The sequence below is a fragment of the Opisthocomus hoazin genome, chromosome 4, assembly GCF_030867145.1.
Source record: "Opisthocomus hoazin isolate bOpiHoa1 chromosome 4, bOpiHoa1.hap1, whole genome shotgun sequence".
Lineage (NCBI taxonomy): Eukaryota > Metazoa > Chordata > Aves > Opisthocomiformes > Opisthocomidae > Opisthocomus > Opisthocomus hoazin.
Genome location: NC_134417.1, coordinates 91,285,052 through 91,299,154, shown reverse-complemented (window position 1 = coordinate 91,299,154; position 14,103 = coordinate 91,285,052). Strand labels below are relative to the sequence as shown.

General features: G+C 48.6%; 1 protein-coding gene across 1 annotated transcript; it reads left to right on the top strand.

The window, feature by feature from the left end:
- The first annotated feature begins 1,192 nt into the window (after positions 1–1,192).
- Positions 1,193–13,484, top strand: KLHL40 (kelch like family member 40). Its single transcript, XM_009931014.2, has 6 exons — positions 1,193–2,509; positions 7,660–7,820; positions 9,448–9,555; positions 10,558–10,743; positions 11,310–11,456; positions 12,228–13,484. Exons 1-6 carry the CDS (start codon positions 1,364–1,366, stop codon positions 12,337–12,339), a joined length of 1,860 nt encoding a protein of 619 aa, XP_009929316.1. The 5' UTR covers positions 1,193–1,363; the 3' UTR covers positions 12,340–13,484.
- Positions 13,485–14,103: the final 619 nt, after the last annotated feature.

Below are 14,103 nucleotides of genomic sequence, written 5' to 3'. Positions count from 1 at the left end.
ATTCATGTATAAGTTTTATCACAGGTATAAATAATTATAGCTACTCTGCTCATCCATGTCTGTCAAAACTAATTTGCTCCTTCATGAGCTCCATCAGAGGAGCTGGACCTGGACCAGCCATTTGAGACCCCATGGGTCTTCCTAGCCATCCATGGGCATGCAAGCAGGACACAAGACCTGCTGGACACCTCAGCCTTTCTGGAGATCAAGGCCAGGAAAGTTGTCCCGCTGCAGCTCTAGACTTCAACATGGGGACGTTGAATCTCAGTAGATCTAAGCAGAAGACCCTCAACTCACAAGAAGATACGTGTATTTAGATGTCCTAATCTGTGAATTGAAGCCCACCGTTGTGCTCTCTTTATTGCTGTTCTGCCTCAGATCCTCTCTCTGTCACCAAGATGTGGAAAAGATGGGTTTATTAATGACGAGGTGGATAATAATGGATTTATTAATGATGAGACTGTGCCAGCTGGGCCCATGTATGTATTGCAAAGCAGAGCCATCCCTCTGCCAGGCTTCTTGAGTCTCCTCCTTTAGTAAGACCTTTTAAGTAACTTCCAGCATAGGGCTCATAACCCATACAGGTGTGTAAATAAATAGCTCTATTTCCCTTTTCCACCCTCTTCTAGACCTCTGAAAACTGACTCCAGAGGAGAATAAAGGACAAACCTGTGCAGAAAAGCAGCCCTGGGAGCAAGCCGGCTGGAGTCGGGGATGCCACAAAGCTCACATAAGACGCTCCCTTATTGCATCTTTCCAGCTTTGACTTCACGGTCTATTTTTAGCACAGCAAAAGGTTGAGCAGTTTCGGAGCCTTCGGTTTAACGGTGTTGGGAGAAGGTCCAAGCCCTGCCATTCATGACCCAGACGGCAGATTCGGATGTTTGATTCACCCGGAGGCCGTTTCCCAAGCACGGCGGCTGAACCGACGGGTCGCGCGCGTCTCCCGTCGAGGGACGGCAGCAAAAGCTCCTGCTCCCCCCGCGGTGACTCAGGGGCTGACAGACCCTTCCTGACGCATCGAGGCTGGAAGTACAGCTGTTCCCCCGTCCCCCTCCCTTCCTCCTTGTCCAATGTGTCATATTAAAGGGTGATCAGCTTACACATGCTCCAGTATGGATTCCTTCAGCTTTGTAACGCTGCGGCTATATATAAAGCTCTATGCTGGAAACTGAAGTGCACAGACAGCTGCGATAGTAGCAAGCGTTTCACATTCCCAGTGTGCTGACGGTCTGGAAGCAAGGGAGACCTGTGAGCCCTGCTTTGAGTAAGTTTCTTTACCAGGGTCTCAGGTATAGATATATTCATAAATATACATAAATAAAAGAAGGATTGGGAAAAAAAGGAGCGGTTACTCTTCACCATGGGTTTGCCTTTTGATCAAGCAGAAGAACTACGTCTTTACCAGCAAACTCTCCTCCAGGATGGACTCAAAGACATGTTGGACCACAACAAGTTTCTGGACTGTGTCTTAAAAGTCAAAGGGAAGGAGTTTCCTTGCCATCGGCTGGTGCTGGCAGCTTGCAGCCCATATTTTCGAGCAATGTTCCTCTCGGACATGGAAGAGAGCAAGAAGAGGGAGGTCAGTTTGGAAGATGTTGATCCAGATGTCATGGGCAAGATCCTCCATTATATCTACACCTCCGAGCTGGAGATCACAGAGCAGAATGTGCAGGACATCTTCTCAGTGGCCAATATGTTCCAGATCCCCTCCATCTTCACTGTCTGTGTGTCCTTCTTGCAGAAGCGGCTCTGCCTCAGCAACTGCTTGGCTATCTTCAGGCTGGGCTTGATGCTGGATTGTGCCCGGCTGGCCGTGGCAGCTCGGGATTTTATTTGTGATCGCTTTGCACTGGTCTCTCGGGATGAGGAGTTCTACCAGCTTTCACCTGATGAGCTTATTGCAGTCATCTCCAGTGACTCCCTCAACATTGAGAAAGAGGAGACTGTCTTCGAAGTAGTCATGAAGTGGGTGGGGACCAAGGACCATGAGAGCCGGAAGAAGGCCTTGCCTGTAATCTTTGAAAGCATCCGCTTCCGCCTCATGCCCAATGACTACATCAAGGACCACGTGGAGAAGCACGCCATGGTGAAGTCCAGCCCGGAGCTGCTGAAGAAACTGCAGATGGTGAAGGATGCCCAGAAAGGTAAATTCACTGTGGTAAAGAAGAAGAAAGTGAAGAAAAGCAGTGAAAAGCAAGCGAAAGACAATGTTGTCAATGGAGCTGTAGATGAGGCAGAAGATACAGAGGAAGATGCTCTCCCAGGGATCTTAAATGACACCATGCGCTTTGGGATGTTCCTCCAGGACCTTATCTTCATGGTGAGTGACAGTGGAGCAGTGGCCTATGATCCCACTGCCAATGAGTGCTATTTCGCCTCCCTGTCTACTCAAATCCCAAAGAACCACATCAGTCTGGTGACCAAAGAGAATCAGATCTTCATTGTCGGAGGACTGTACTACAACGAGGACAGCAAAGAGGATCCCATGAGTTCCTACTTCCTACAGGTACTAGCTTTATCTTTCTTTTGTTTCTTTGACCACTTTGCAGCATCATCAGTCTTTAGATTTCGTGTGATGCCAGTAATATATGTTGTCATGTGATGTTAAAAAGAAAGTTGTAAATCAAGGTGAAACATCTGAGTTATTTTACTAGAGATTCTGCCCCCTATATTTTTAAGGCAGATCCCACTGGGGGGGGGTTCCAGTCATTGAGGAAAGAGGCTTGAAGGGGTAGGTAGTAGGAATAACCGTTCCTGATCCACATCATGAACGGGTGACCATGCTGAACAGCGTATTTGGTCCAGCCCCAGCTGCCACAGGGCACACTAACTGGAAGGTTAGTGGCATCAGGTCTGTGTTCAGCTTTGCATCTCTTATGTTCCCTGGTTATGAACCCCCAGCAAAACCCAAGGGTGACTCTGCCAGGTGTCAACAAAGGGGACAGCAGCAGCTACAGCCACAGGGCAAACACCCCAAGGACACAGGGTATGTCCCTACCTACCGATATGTGCCCCATTTCCAGTGCTGTTCTTGCCCTTGGACCAGCTCAGAGTTTTTGGCCATTTCTGCCACGTGTGGAGGAAACCATGGTGTGACATCTTTTGGGATCCTCCACAAGAAAAGTGGCTGTTTTAACTCAGCAGTAACCAAAGCTGCGATCAGATCGAGCTGTGCACCAGCAATCTGAGCCCCAGCCTGGGCTGTAACCCAAGAGCACTTCCCCTGTAGACAGCTAACACAAGGAGCCTACCCTTCCTGCTGACCCTGTAGGAATCCAGTAAACCCCCTGTTTGTCCCCCCATACCCAGAAATCCTTTTGTTCTTCTCCCATGGCTCACATATCTTCTGGGAGAAAACAATAATGCGTCCAGGCAGAAAGGATAAAGTAAGTGTAGTTCCCAAGCCGAGACATACAGCCTTGATCCCTCCATTGCCTCACTGCATGTGTAGATCTGTACATCTCTGTGCAGGGACTATGCTTGTCCTCACCTGGAAATGGAGCCTATGTGGTTGGCGTAAAACCCTTGAAATTAGAAGTCATCAGGAAGAAACTGCAGCCCTAGAAAGTAGGATGGAGGGGCAAGGCAGTTGGATGAGATACAGCAGTGTTTGAGATACAGCCCTTCTCACTGGACAATGGATGACAACAGCGGCTGTGGCGAGCTCCATCACTCAATTGCCCAGAGCAGGCAGAAGGGCTGCTTCATATTCAGCCGAAATCGATGCCTGAGGACCAATGCTCCACCAGTCTTCTTGCTGGCCAGGCAAGGCAATTCCTTGAGCAGCAATGAAGGTCCACCACGTCCTGGGCTGTTTCAGCGCGATTGCAGCAAGCAGGTCAAGGGAACTGACTTTTATTTCCCCCTTTGCTCATCCACTTGTGAGACCACATCTGGATTCTGTGTCCAGTCTGGGGCTCCCCAGTACAAGGGAGACATTGAGGTACTGGTATGACTCTAGCAGAAGCCACCAAGATGGTCGGGCCTGAAGAATGAGAGGTACAAGGAGAGGCTGAGCTGGGTCTGATCAGCCTGGAGAAGGGGAAGGGAAGATCTCATTGCAGCTCCCTAATAGGAGGGAACACAGAAGAACAATCCAGACTCTTCTTGGATTTGCACAAAGATAGGACAAGAAGCAATGGCCAGGAGTTGCAGTAAAGTTGCAGTTAGCTGTGAGGAAAACCTTCCCAGCAGAGGTGGTGGAGTACTGGAGCAGGGTCCAGAGAGGTCACAAGACCTCAGTCCTTGGAGATCACAGAATCACAGAATGGTAGGGGTTGGAAGGGACCTCTGTGGGTCGTCCAGTCCAACCCTCCTGCCGAAGCAGGGTTACCTACAGTAGATTGTAGAGGACCTTGTCCAGGCGGGTCTTGAATATCTCCAGAGAAGGAGACTCCGCAAACTCCCTGGGCAGCCTGGTCCAGTGCTCCGTCACCCTCAGAGGGAAGAAGTTCTTCCTCCTGTTCAGCTGGAGCTTCCTGTGCTTCAGTTTGTGCCCATTGCCCCTTGTTCTGTTGCTGGACACCACTGAAAAGAGTCCAGCCCCGTCCTCCTGACACCCACCCTTCAGATATTTATAAGCTTATATTAGGTCCCCTCTCATTCTTCTCTTCTCCAGGCTGAACAAGCCCAGCTCCCTCAGCCTCCCCTCGTAGGAGAGATGTTCCAGTCCCCTCACCATCCTTGTTGAGATGTTTAATATTTGATTTCGCAAAGCCCTGACAACCTGCTCTAACTCTAAAGATGCACCTGCTTGAGCATGGGGGCTGGATGAAAGACCTTTGGAGGTCCCTTCAACCTAAATTACTCTGTGATTCTAAGCTGCAAACAGCAAGATTCCTATGTTCAGCTCCCAGTTTGCCACTGACTCAGTAGCAAACACCTTGGGTGTCAGCTCCTTCCCCACTAGAAAGGGACAGTTGTCCCTTCGCAGCTCACTGTGGCACTCGTGCATGGGAGGTCCTTAGAAGTCCCATGGATGGAAGGTGCCATCAGTTCACAAAGGTGTAATTTATTGCCATCAGTGCCATTACATAGCTCATGGTTTCTGTTTTATTAAGAGAGTCTTTTGAGACTTTTTCAGCTGAAACTTTACACAGACGTAGACAGGCAGCTGTGTGATGGACCATTGAACCACCATGTCAGTGCAGCAGTGTCTTGCACTTTCTGACTCCGTTTCTGGCCTCCCTGCTTTCACATTCCTCCCGCTGAAGCCAGCAGAGTTAGGTCAGGGCTAGTTTAGACTTAGGGACAGGCATCAAAATATAAAAATGCTGGTAAATCCCAGAGGCCTTGCAAATTTTGTCAGGAATAAAATTATTCCATTGACATTTCGGATGGAAAAGCGTATCTTTTATTTGTCACTTCTAAGATTTATGACTTGAGAACAATGCTGAATCCATCAAGAAACAGGAACTATCCTGGTGACGGAGCTGCTCAAGCTATAAATAGCACATATGTGGACCACAGCTTACAAAAAGAGACAATAACCACAGGCACCCAGCTGAGGTCGAGTTCTTGGAGGCAACCCAGCAAGCTGAAGCTCTCTGGCCTATGCCCATAGTAAACAGCGCTTCAGGCAATGATGCATCACAGCTTCATCTTGCAGAATCTCACCAAAATGGCTGCAAGACGTCACTCCAGACTTAACCCACAAAGTCCCTCCTCTGCTACCAAGCTGCATTAAAAATTTTTGCCCCAGTTTACAGCTCCCATCAAGCCATAGTGCCCAGAGAGCCCCCCCCCCCAGCCTCTTAACCTTTCACATTTTTTTTTCTGGTGGGAGAAGAGGCAATGCCTTGGCCTACGGATGTCCAAGGATCTGTAAAGATTGGGGTATCTGATCTATAGCGCTGTATGGATTGGTTTCCCCATTGTCCTGTCCCATCCCGTGGTGAAGGGGCAGGTGAGCTGTTCAGTTCTCTGTGCGGTCCCAGGAGTCACGACAGTGACCCAAGAGGCTCAGCTGCAAACAAAGCTTTACTTGGAATTCGGTGGAATTACAAGAGATGGTAACGTCGCAGCTCCATACCGTTACTTCTAGCGCAGTGGGGTTAGAATGGGTATTGATGTGCCAAAGCTTACAACAACATAACGTCTGACTTTACAAAACCCCCAAATACAGCAGATATTGGCAATCTTACAATAACGTTATTCTTCTGTGCCTAGAAAGTCAGACGTGGAGAAAGAGAGGAAAACAAAAGGAAAAATAAGAGAAAAGATATCACCACCCTTGGATCTGGTGATGATCTCTGCTCTGGTGGTGGACACGCGCCAAGAGGCTTGTCCCTTCCCCTTTAATTTCATTTATTTCAGGGTTGCTCAAGCCTGGGTGGTTGGTAGTTTCCCACAAACCAAGCACCCTTTGGCTAACATACGGTAAACATTTATAAATTTCAAGCAACAGTTATCAGTACTTTTACAGTTACTCTCATTCACTCTCTTTCCCCATTGGTCCTTACGTGTCTCGTCTCTGTTTAAAGTCACAGCATCCTCCCTTTTTACCACGCCTGTCTGGTGAATAAGGGTCTTGGCTTGGGCCAGGGTCTCCAGCTCAGGGGGTGTGATTCTGAGTGTTATAATGAGGGTAGTTCAACTAAGGATAACTGAATTCTCAGTTCTGCTGCCAAGTTTGCAGCACACATAAAACATTCTGATTAACTGTCCTTCTCAAGGTCCAGCTGCTCCGGCATATCCTTGGTTAAAGATGCCAAGTGTTTGTTCTTCCAACAGGGAGTGATTCAGCGTCCTCGGCTGAGCAGGTCTGTAACCATGAGATGTTGCTTATCTGGAACACAGGTTACTATTCAACACAATTGATCAGCCAAGTTTCAGACTTTGCTGAATTTGAGCGTCTCTGTTTCTCAAGACAGAGATTTGAGACAATTCTTCACTTCGATCTGGGGCCCTACACCCATCTATCAGATGGGCCTGGCACACTTTGGTCTGCAAGCAGAGCTCTGGACTTTGCGGCACTGTCTCAGCTGTGTCGTACCACATCGTGCAGATGATAGGCACACACAGGTTTCATCTCCTGACGTCTCAGACACGCTGAGGTGACATGCGACAACATCAGTATTTGGAGAAGCAGAGGAGGGACATGGCAACTGATCATTTGCCAGAAAGAAGAAGAAATGGTGGAAGAAGGGGCTCAGGGGATTGAGCTGTGTAACTAACATTGCCAACACCACACTGTTACCTGGCAGAGATGGAAAACATGAGGCTGAAATACCATGGTGTGTGCTGTGGCTGCAGAGGTTCAGGAAGAATTTCTAAGATTGAAGTGCTTCAGCTCCTCCAGTCCCAGGAACTATCCGTTATAGGTCCAACATGGGACTCTCTCATCTGAAGGCGACCAAGTTTGTTCCAAGTCAAGGCTTTGGTGCATAGAGCAGAACATGTTCCCGCTGGTGCATTTCTGCTCTTATGCCTTGTCATAAAACATACAGCATATGATACGTGACTTGGATTTCCACTAAGATCCCCCATCCTGCACCAGATGGTAAGGCACAGGCAGAGACCAGCACTGCAGCAAGCACCTACTTGGGTGACCGAGCTACACATGGGAACAGCCTTTGCCCTCAGCCTCTGGACCCTGATTTTTGCTAAGCAAATGGCCAGGTGAGCGTACGCTAACGACCATGTGTTTCCTTTCAGTACGACCATCTGGACGCAGACTGGCTGGGGATGCCCCCCCTGCCCTCCCCTCGCTGTCTCTTCGGCCTGGGAGAGGCAGAAAATTCCATTTTTGTGGTCGGAGGGAAAGAACTGAAAGAGGGAGAAAAGACCTTGGATTCGGTCCTGTGCTATGACCGGCTGTAAGTGTTCACGTGCGAGCGCGGGGTGGGAGGTGGGTGGCAGGAGGAGGCGAAGCAGCTGCCATGCAAAACGACTCCTGCTCTCCAGGGACCAAAAGGTTTTGGAGATGGGGCTCGAACTCTGCAGCTAGATGCTGGGACCACTGGGACCGTCTCAAGCTGTGCCCTGGGGCTCTGAGCTGCCTCTCTCCAGCTGCTTCGTTTATTGCAACTGAAACTCCAGGAGATGGAAGCCATAATGGGGATATTATGTTACCAGGGACCAAACTCAGCAGATGCTCAAATGGGACCTGTACAGAGGAGCAAGGGGTTTTTTCTTTCTGCTCTTGCCCATCAGTTTGGTGGTTCGGCAACTTGCACCGTGACCTCACCAGGAGGAGCTTTGGATAGGAAAGTTTGTTTTGAAAGTATTTAGATGTGGCACTGAATGGCCCACCCTGAGAGATATCAGGCTTCACATACCATTATTTTTGCACAGTGGGCTCTAACCCATGTTATGTCATGAGTTTTATTAAAAAGCACTGTACCATTCCGCTCGCAGGAGGCAGAAACACCCAAAGGCTACTTCTTTCTACCCCTACGAGGCAGAGCAGCAGGTGTTAACAAGCCTTTGCTCGGTCTATATTTAGATGTGTGTGTGCTTTAAAGCCTGTTTTCTAGGTAGAGATTGGAAACCCATTTCACTCCCACAGAATGGGGGATTTATCTGCCCCCGCACACTCGGGGAAAGGATGTGTCTGCCCCTGCTAAGTGCTCAAACACCTATTTGAAGCTGGTAGAGATGTGATCAGCACCACCTGTATTTCTGGTATTATTTAGGTCAAACTTTCGACAGTAACAAACCTGGAAAGGGCAAACTGCTGATCTGTGGGATCAAATATTTGCCCAGAGTGGCTGGACAATCTGCAAGCACTCAGAGCCCAGGCACCTCAGTTCTTAGGTAAAATAAAGTGCAGGTTCGGGGGCTACAACCTACATGTATGAAAACTGAGGATGAGTCTAAGCTACATGGACATGAACAGACATCTCTTGAGAAATTGGTCAGCCCTATTTCGGTACCAGTTTGGGGTTTCCAAAGCCTTATAGCTACATCCTCTGCTCACATGCCCTGGACCCAGCCGAGAGGCTTCAACACAGCCCCACACTCCAAAATGTGGACTAACCCCCCCTGCCGTGGGTCCTCGCTGAGTGTCGGCCAACCATTGCACCTCAAAGTGGAAGGTGATGGCCAAAAAAAGAAATTTTTCTTCATGATCTTGCATACCTAAGTCGCATTGGTTTTAATTTTTTACATAATGCAGAAATCCCTGTCTAGCCTGTGTCCAGCTGGTAATGCTTGTAAATGAGGTGAGGTCCTGGGAGAAGAGGGGCTGTGTGTCCACAAAGCCCAGGAGTAAGGGATGCTGCAGAAAATAATGAATATTAGCATAAACATTCTGCTATTCTATTTTCCCCTTTTTTTTAGGATCACAAAATTTACTGTATGATTCCTACCTCACTGAAAACCTCATATTTTTGAGATTGAGTCAGGATTTGTGCTCGCCTCTAGGTCTGGAAAGTGCCATGTACTCTAGCCCTCACCCAGCAAGCTCCAAATCCTTTTGCTTCCTATCTTTCTCTGATCCAGGTCCTTCAAGTGGGGTGAAGCTGATTCCCTTCCCTATGCAGTCTACGGCCACGCGGTGGTATCACACAAGGACCTCATCTACGTCATCGGTGGCAAAGGAAGTGACAAGTAAGTCAAAAGCAGGAGAAATGCACAAGCGATCGCCCAGACTAGTGTGAGTCAGAGTATGAGTTGGCACCTCCCCAACCTGGACACTATGGGTTAAGGAGGGTTGGATGGGATGTGAGACGTGGATCCTTCCGTCTCAGCTCAGATGCTTTGCTGCAGCCCTTCCCAAGCTGTTAGGAGTCCTGCAGGGACATCAGGGAGATGGCACTGTCCTCGCAGGAGGGGGATCATATCATCCCCTTCTCTCATAATAAATAAAAGTCGCAGAGATTGGGAGGGGCGCTGAAGAGCAAGAAGCCCCTTCACATTGAGGGTCTCCTGTCTTGGACTTGGTGTGGAGCAGCGTGGTCCTGGTAGCCAAGTTATTTGCAATAGAGGTGAAAATCTTCATCAAGCCTGACCCCCATCCTGCCCTCCTGCAGGAGATGGGCTCAGGAGAAAAAGCATCTCTTGGGTAGCATTGCAGTGATTTCTTTGCAAGCCAGAAGTGTGACTGTTTGCAGAGCAAACATGCGATGATCAGCAAAGACAGGTCCTGCTCTGAAAGGATTATAGACCATAGTCTGAGAAGTATGAGCATGCATACATTCACGCACCTTACATTGCCGTCCCAGGGAACGGAGACGTTACTGATGATGTTTCACAGCTTCAGGTTGGATCAGCGGCACTGAATCACTGTCTGACGGCTGTGCGCGAGGTCCCAAGAGGCAGCTAGCTACCCAGTCCCCTGTCCAGCTGTGTGAACACGACTCTTTGAGCTTTTAGGAGTCCAATCCAAAGCGGCCACACCAGGAGGGGATGTGTTACGCACACAAATGATGTCTCCAGGCTTGGGCATCCTTGGGTGCACACCCAAGCAGAGGCACTCATGCTGATGTGGGGGAGCAAAATTCTTTCCAGAGACCATACATTGTTCCCAGCAGACATCCCCCAGCTCCTGCAGTGCGAAGCTGTCCCTTGGCAAGGCGATGGAGGCTCCTTCTTTCTCTCATCTTTCTCTAGGAAGTGCCTGAAGAATATGTGTGTCTACAACCCATCCAAGTTTGAGTGGAAGGAGCTGGCTCCCATGAAAACTGCCCGGTCTCTGTTTGGAGCTACTGTGCACAAGGACAAAATCTACGTGGCTGCCGGTGTGACTGACTCTGGCTTGACCAACTCGGTGGAAGTCTATGACATTGCCACCAACAAGTACGTACCTGAGCAGACCTTCAGGGCACAGTTGCACAAGGGGCAGCTGCAGGTCTACATTAAGCAACTTCCAGCCATTCTGGAGTTTTCTTGCAACTCGCAATACCCGCTCCTCCCAGTCTGTATTCCTCAGACAGCTGGGCATCACCAATGCCACTGCAGTTAGTCTGTGGATCATCTCAGGCTCACCTTCAAAGCAGTTTCACCAACTGCTGCAGCCCTTCGCTTCCCTGCACGGCTGTGGCGTCATCTTGGCAGCTTCACCCAACGCAATAGACTCTCTGACCTTGGGTAGGCCTTAAAGTTGTAATCCCATGGCTGGAACCTACTGGTCCATGCCAGGTGTGCTTCATAGCTCATCTACTCAATGCAAAATTAAGTTGAATTATGATGATGGAAACAGATATCTTTAACAACAGTCAATTTATGATCCCATCCCTTCCCATGTAAACCTACACAAGTTAATCCGTCACTAGTTAATTCAATTCTTGATTCATGATTCAAAGCCAGCCTCAGCACAGAGGTAGGCAGGGTGCCCTAACTTGTCCCTTCTCTTGACGTGGCAGGTGGGACACCTTCACGGAGTTCCCGCAGGAGCGCAGCTCAGTCAGCCTGGTGAGCTTGTCTGGGGTGCTCTACCTGCTCGGAGGGTTCGCCACGGTGGAGACGGAGTCGGGAGAGCTGGTGCCAACAGAGCTGAATGATGTTTGGAGGTGACAATCTTCCCCGGGGCTGTCCAAGGGAGCATGGGAGGGATGTTAGTGAGAGCCACCAAGAGAACAGATAGTTTCTGTCTTTCTTGGTGCCTTCAGTGTGAGTTCGATGTTGTTACCCCAGCACAAGGCTGCAGGCTCAGCGCAGGGTCTCTGAGTGAGAACTTTGCCGTGCTGTGCTGGAGGGCACATTAGGTGATCCAGTCTCCCAGCCTCATACAGCAATGTACCAGGGAAAATCTGCACCTTTAGCTTTGATGCTGCATTGACATTTTGCCTGGAGCTTGTTCCAGACTTCCCCTTTGGCATGAAGCAGCATTTGTGCAATGCATTTTCTCTCTGGGAAAAAGCCAGTGCTGGAAATCAGTCTTACACATGAGCAGAGAAGCAGGCAGAAAGCACCTTCTGAGGGTTGATAACACAGAGTTATCCGCTCCTGTCCTTCATGTCTGTGGCTCTAGAGCACCCTCAGCAGGCACCTGCTGGCCTTCACCATGGATCTTCAATCTTGGTGCCATCAGCTCACTTCCCAGTGGTAAAGTACACACTCCCCTGTGAGACCACATTTTGATACCCATGTTCCCCAGGCTGGGGCTGGAAACCAGAACGTATGAGGGCTGAAAGTGCCCATGCAGTTCCCACAGGTACCTTGCAGCCAAATGACATCTGTGGGACATCACACCACACACCAGGGCTCCCACCACTATGGACAGCAGCTGAACCGAGGGAGAGGAGATGCTTTCCTCACCATAACTGTCTGTCTCTCCCCAGATATGACGAAGAGCAGAAGAAGTGGGAAGGGGTCCTCCGGGAGATCCAGTACGCCTCCGGTGCCACTTTCCTCCCTGTGCGCCTCAATGTTTTGCGCCTAACGAAGATGTAGTGAGGCATGATTTTTTTTTTCCATGGGGGTCTGGGGCAAGGAGGGATGGGGGGAGGTGAGGCCACGCTTATCAGCGCAGAGATGTGCCATCTGGATACTGTGTAAGACATTGCATCTGTGATTGGTACCATATTAGTTAATCAAACGGGAAGAGGGAAAATTATCCTGAAACCCTACGGGAACTTGAAGATGCTCCCAAGATAACAGGAGAAGGGATCTGGAGCCTGAAAGGAGCTGGGGTAGACTGAGAAGCATGGAGCAATAAGTGGTTCCAGTCTCAGTAGACAGGACAAAAACGATCATACTGTTGTTCTGCTTCTTTCTCCATGTTTTTCCCCGTCTTCTCAACTGCTGTTGAACCTCCCCAACCAACAGTGGAGGCAGAAAGTGAGTCCCAGGGGACTAAGGTGATGTTCCCCAGGGAAGGGAGGGTCTATGAAGTATTTCTGCACCTAAGGCAGGTGTGAATATGGTGCTAGAGCCAACCTTGGAGAGGAGAAGGAAGGGTCAAAGTCAAGTGGTACAGGAGAGACCTTGGGGGACTTTGATGAGTTCCAGGGTGATGAGGGTCACTGGAATGTGACAGTTAAAAGAAGAGAGCACGTGAGCATGGGCAGCAGAAACACTTTGGAAGTTGTAATGGTTGCAAAATAGTCTTAGTTTTTTGCCTCCACCTTGTCTTTGGACTGAAGAGTTGCCAGGAGATAAGATCTGCAGGAGGGGAAGAGCTGTGCGAGTAGTAGGATAGGAAAGGGGGGAGGTATGGGCAGGGGGGCAATGTGCACTCATCTCCAGGCTTTTGGGCTCCTCATCTTCAATCACAGATCACAATGTCCTCATCCATGGTTGGACAAGTGCTGTTTTTCAGGGAAAGGTTTTATATTTATGCTGTTTCTCTTATTTTTAATGTTCTGACCTTTTTTTTTTAAAAAAAGTATTCTAGTTTGCAAAGTACGTGGAGATCTCAGATGTGTTTGGCTCAAAGAGAGCTTCCTACTGACGAAAAAATGCATTGTTTTTTTAACAGTTATCCATAATGTTTTGATAGAAACATGACTGTACTGGCAGCAGGACAAAGATCTGTTAGAGCAAAAATCTCCTGATGCCCATCCTGTCTGACCAGTGGTTTATTTACAAATAAATTTTTAAGCTATTTCAAAAGAAATCCTGTGTTTGCTTGTTGATAGAGCTGTAACTGAATGTCTGCAGTAAATCAAACACAAGGGCCAAGCACAAGCTGCGATGAATACATGCAGCAAAGCAGCCCCATGGAGAGCCCCAGCACAGTCCCAGCTTTCACCCTTCTTATTTTCCCCTCTTTTGGAGCTGAAATTTTAGCTTTCATATCCTTACAGCTATTCTCCATAGACATGAGGACTAGAAGCTTACCTAGGACTAGAAGGAAGCTAGATGCCTACATGATCTCATGATACCATGAACAGGGGTGATAATCAATAATAAAAAAGAACAAATACAAACCTTGCAAACTAATACCCTCAGAGTGGCACAAAAATTGTGGTAGTAAAAATCACATCTGCCTGCTTTGTCTAGCTCAAAATGCAGTCATGGAGAAACTAAAACATGTTTGGAAGGAACGAGAATTTGGCACAGGTAAAGGAACCAGAGACTTGTCCTGGTTTCATTTTAAGGATTTAAAAAGTTACAGGATAATCTCCTTAAAGGACAATCACATCAGAACAGTAATAAAACATTTTCACAAGAAAAATAAATGCAAGGTGACTGGCTGGCACAAAATAGCTTAAA

Excerpts from the sequence above, each read along its gene's own strand:
- KLHL40 (XM_009931014.2), top strand. The coding sequence starts at position 1,364 with ATGGGTTTGCCTTTTGATCAAGCAGAAGAACTACGTCTTTACCAGCAA. Across the intron at positions 7,821-9,447 it reads GTCCTGTGCTATGACCGGCT|GTCCTTCAAGTGGGGTGAAG; the intron begins GTAAGTGTTCAC and ends TCTCTGATCCAG. Across the intron at positions 11,457-12,227 it reads GAGCTGAATGATGTTTGGAG|ATATGACGAAGAGCAGAAGA; the intron begins GTGACAATCTTC and ends GTCTCTCCCCAG.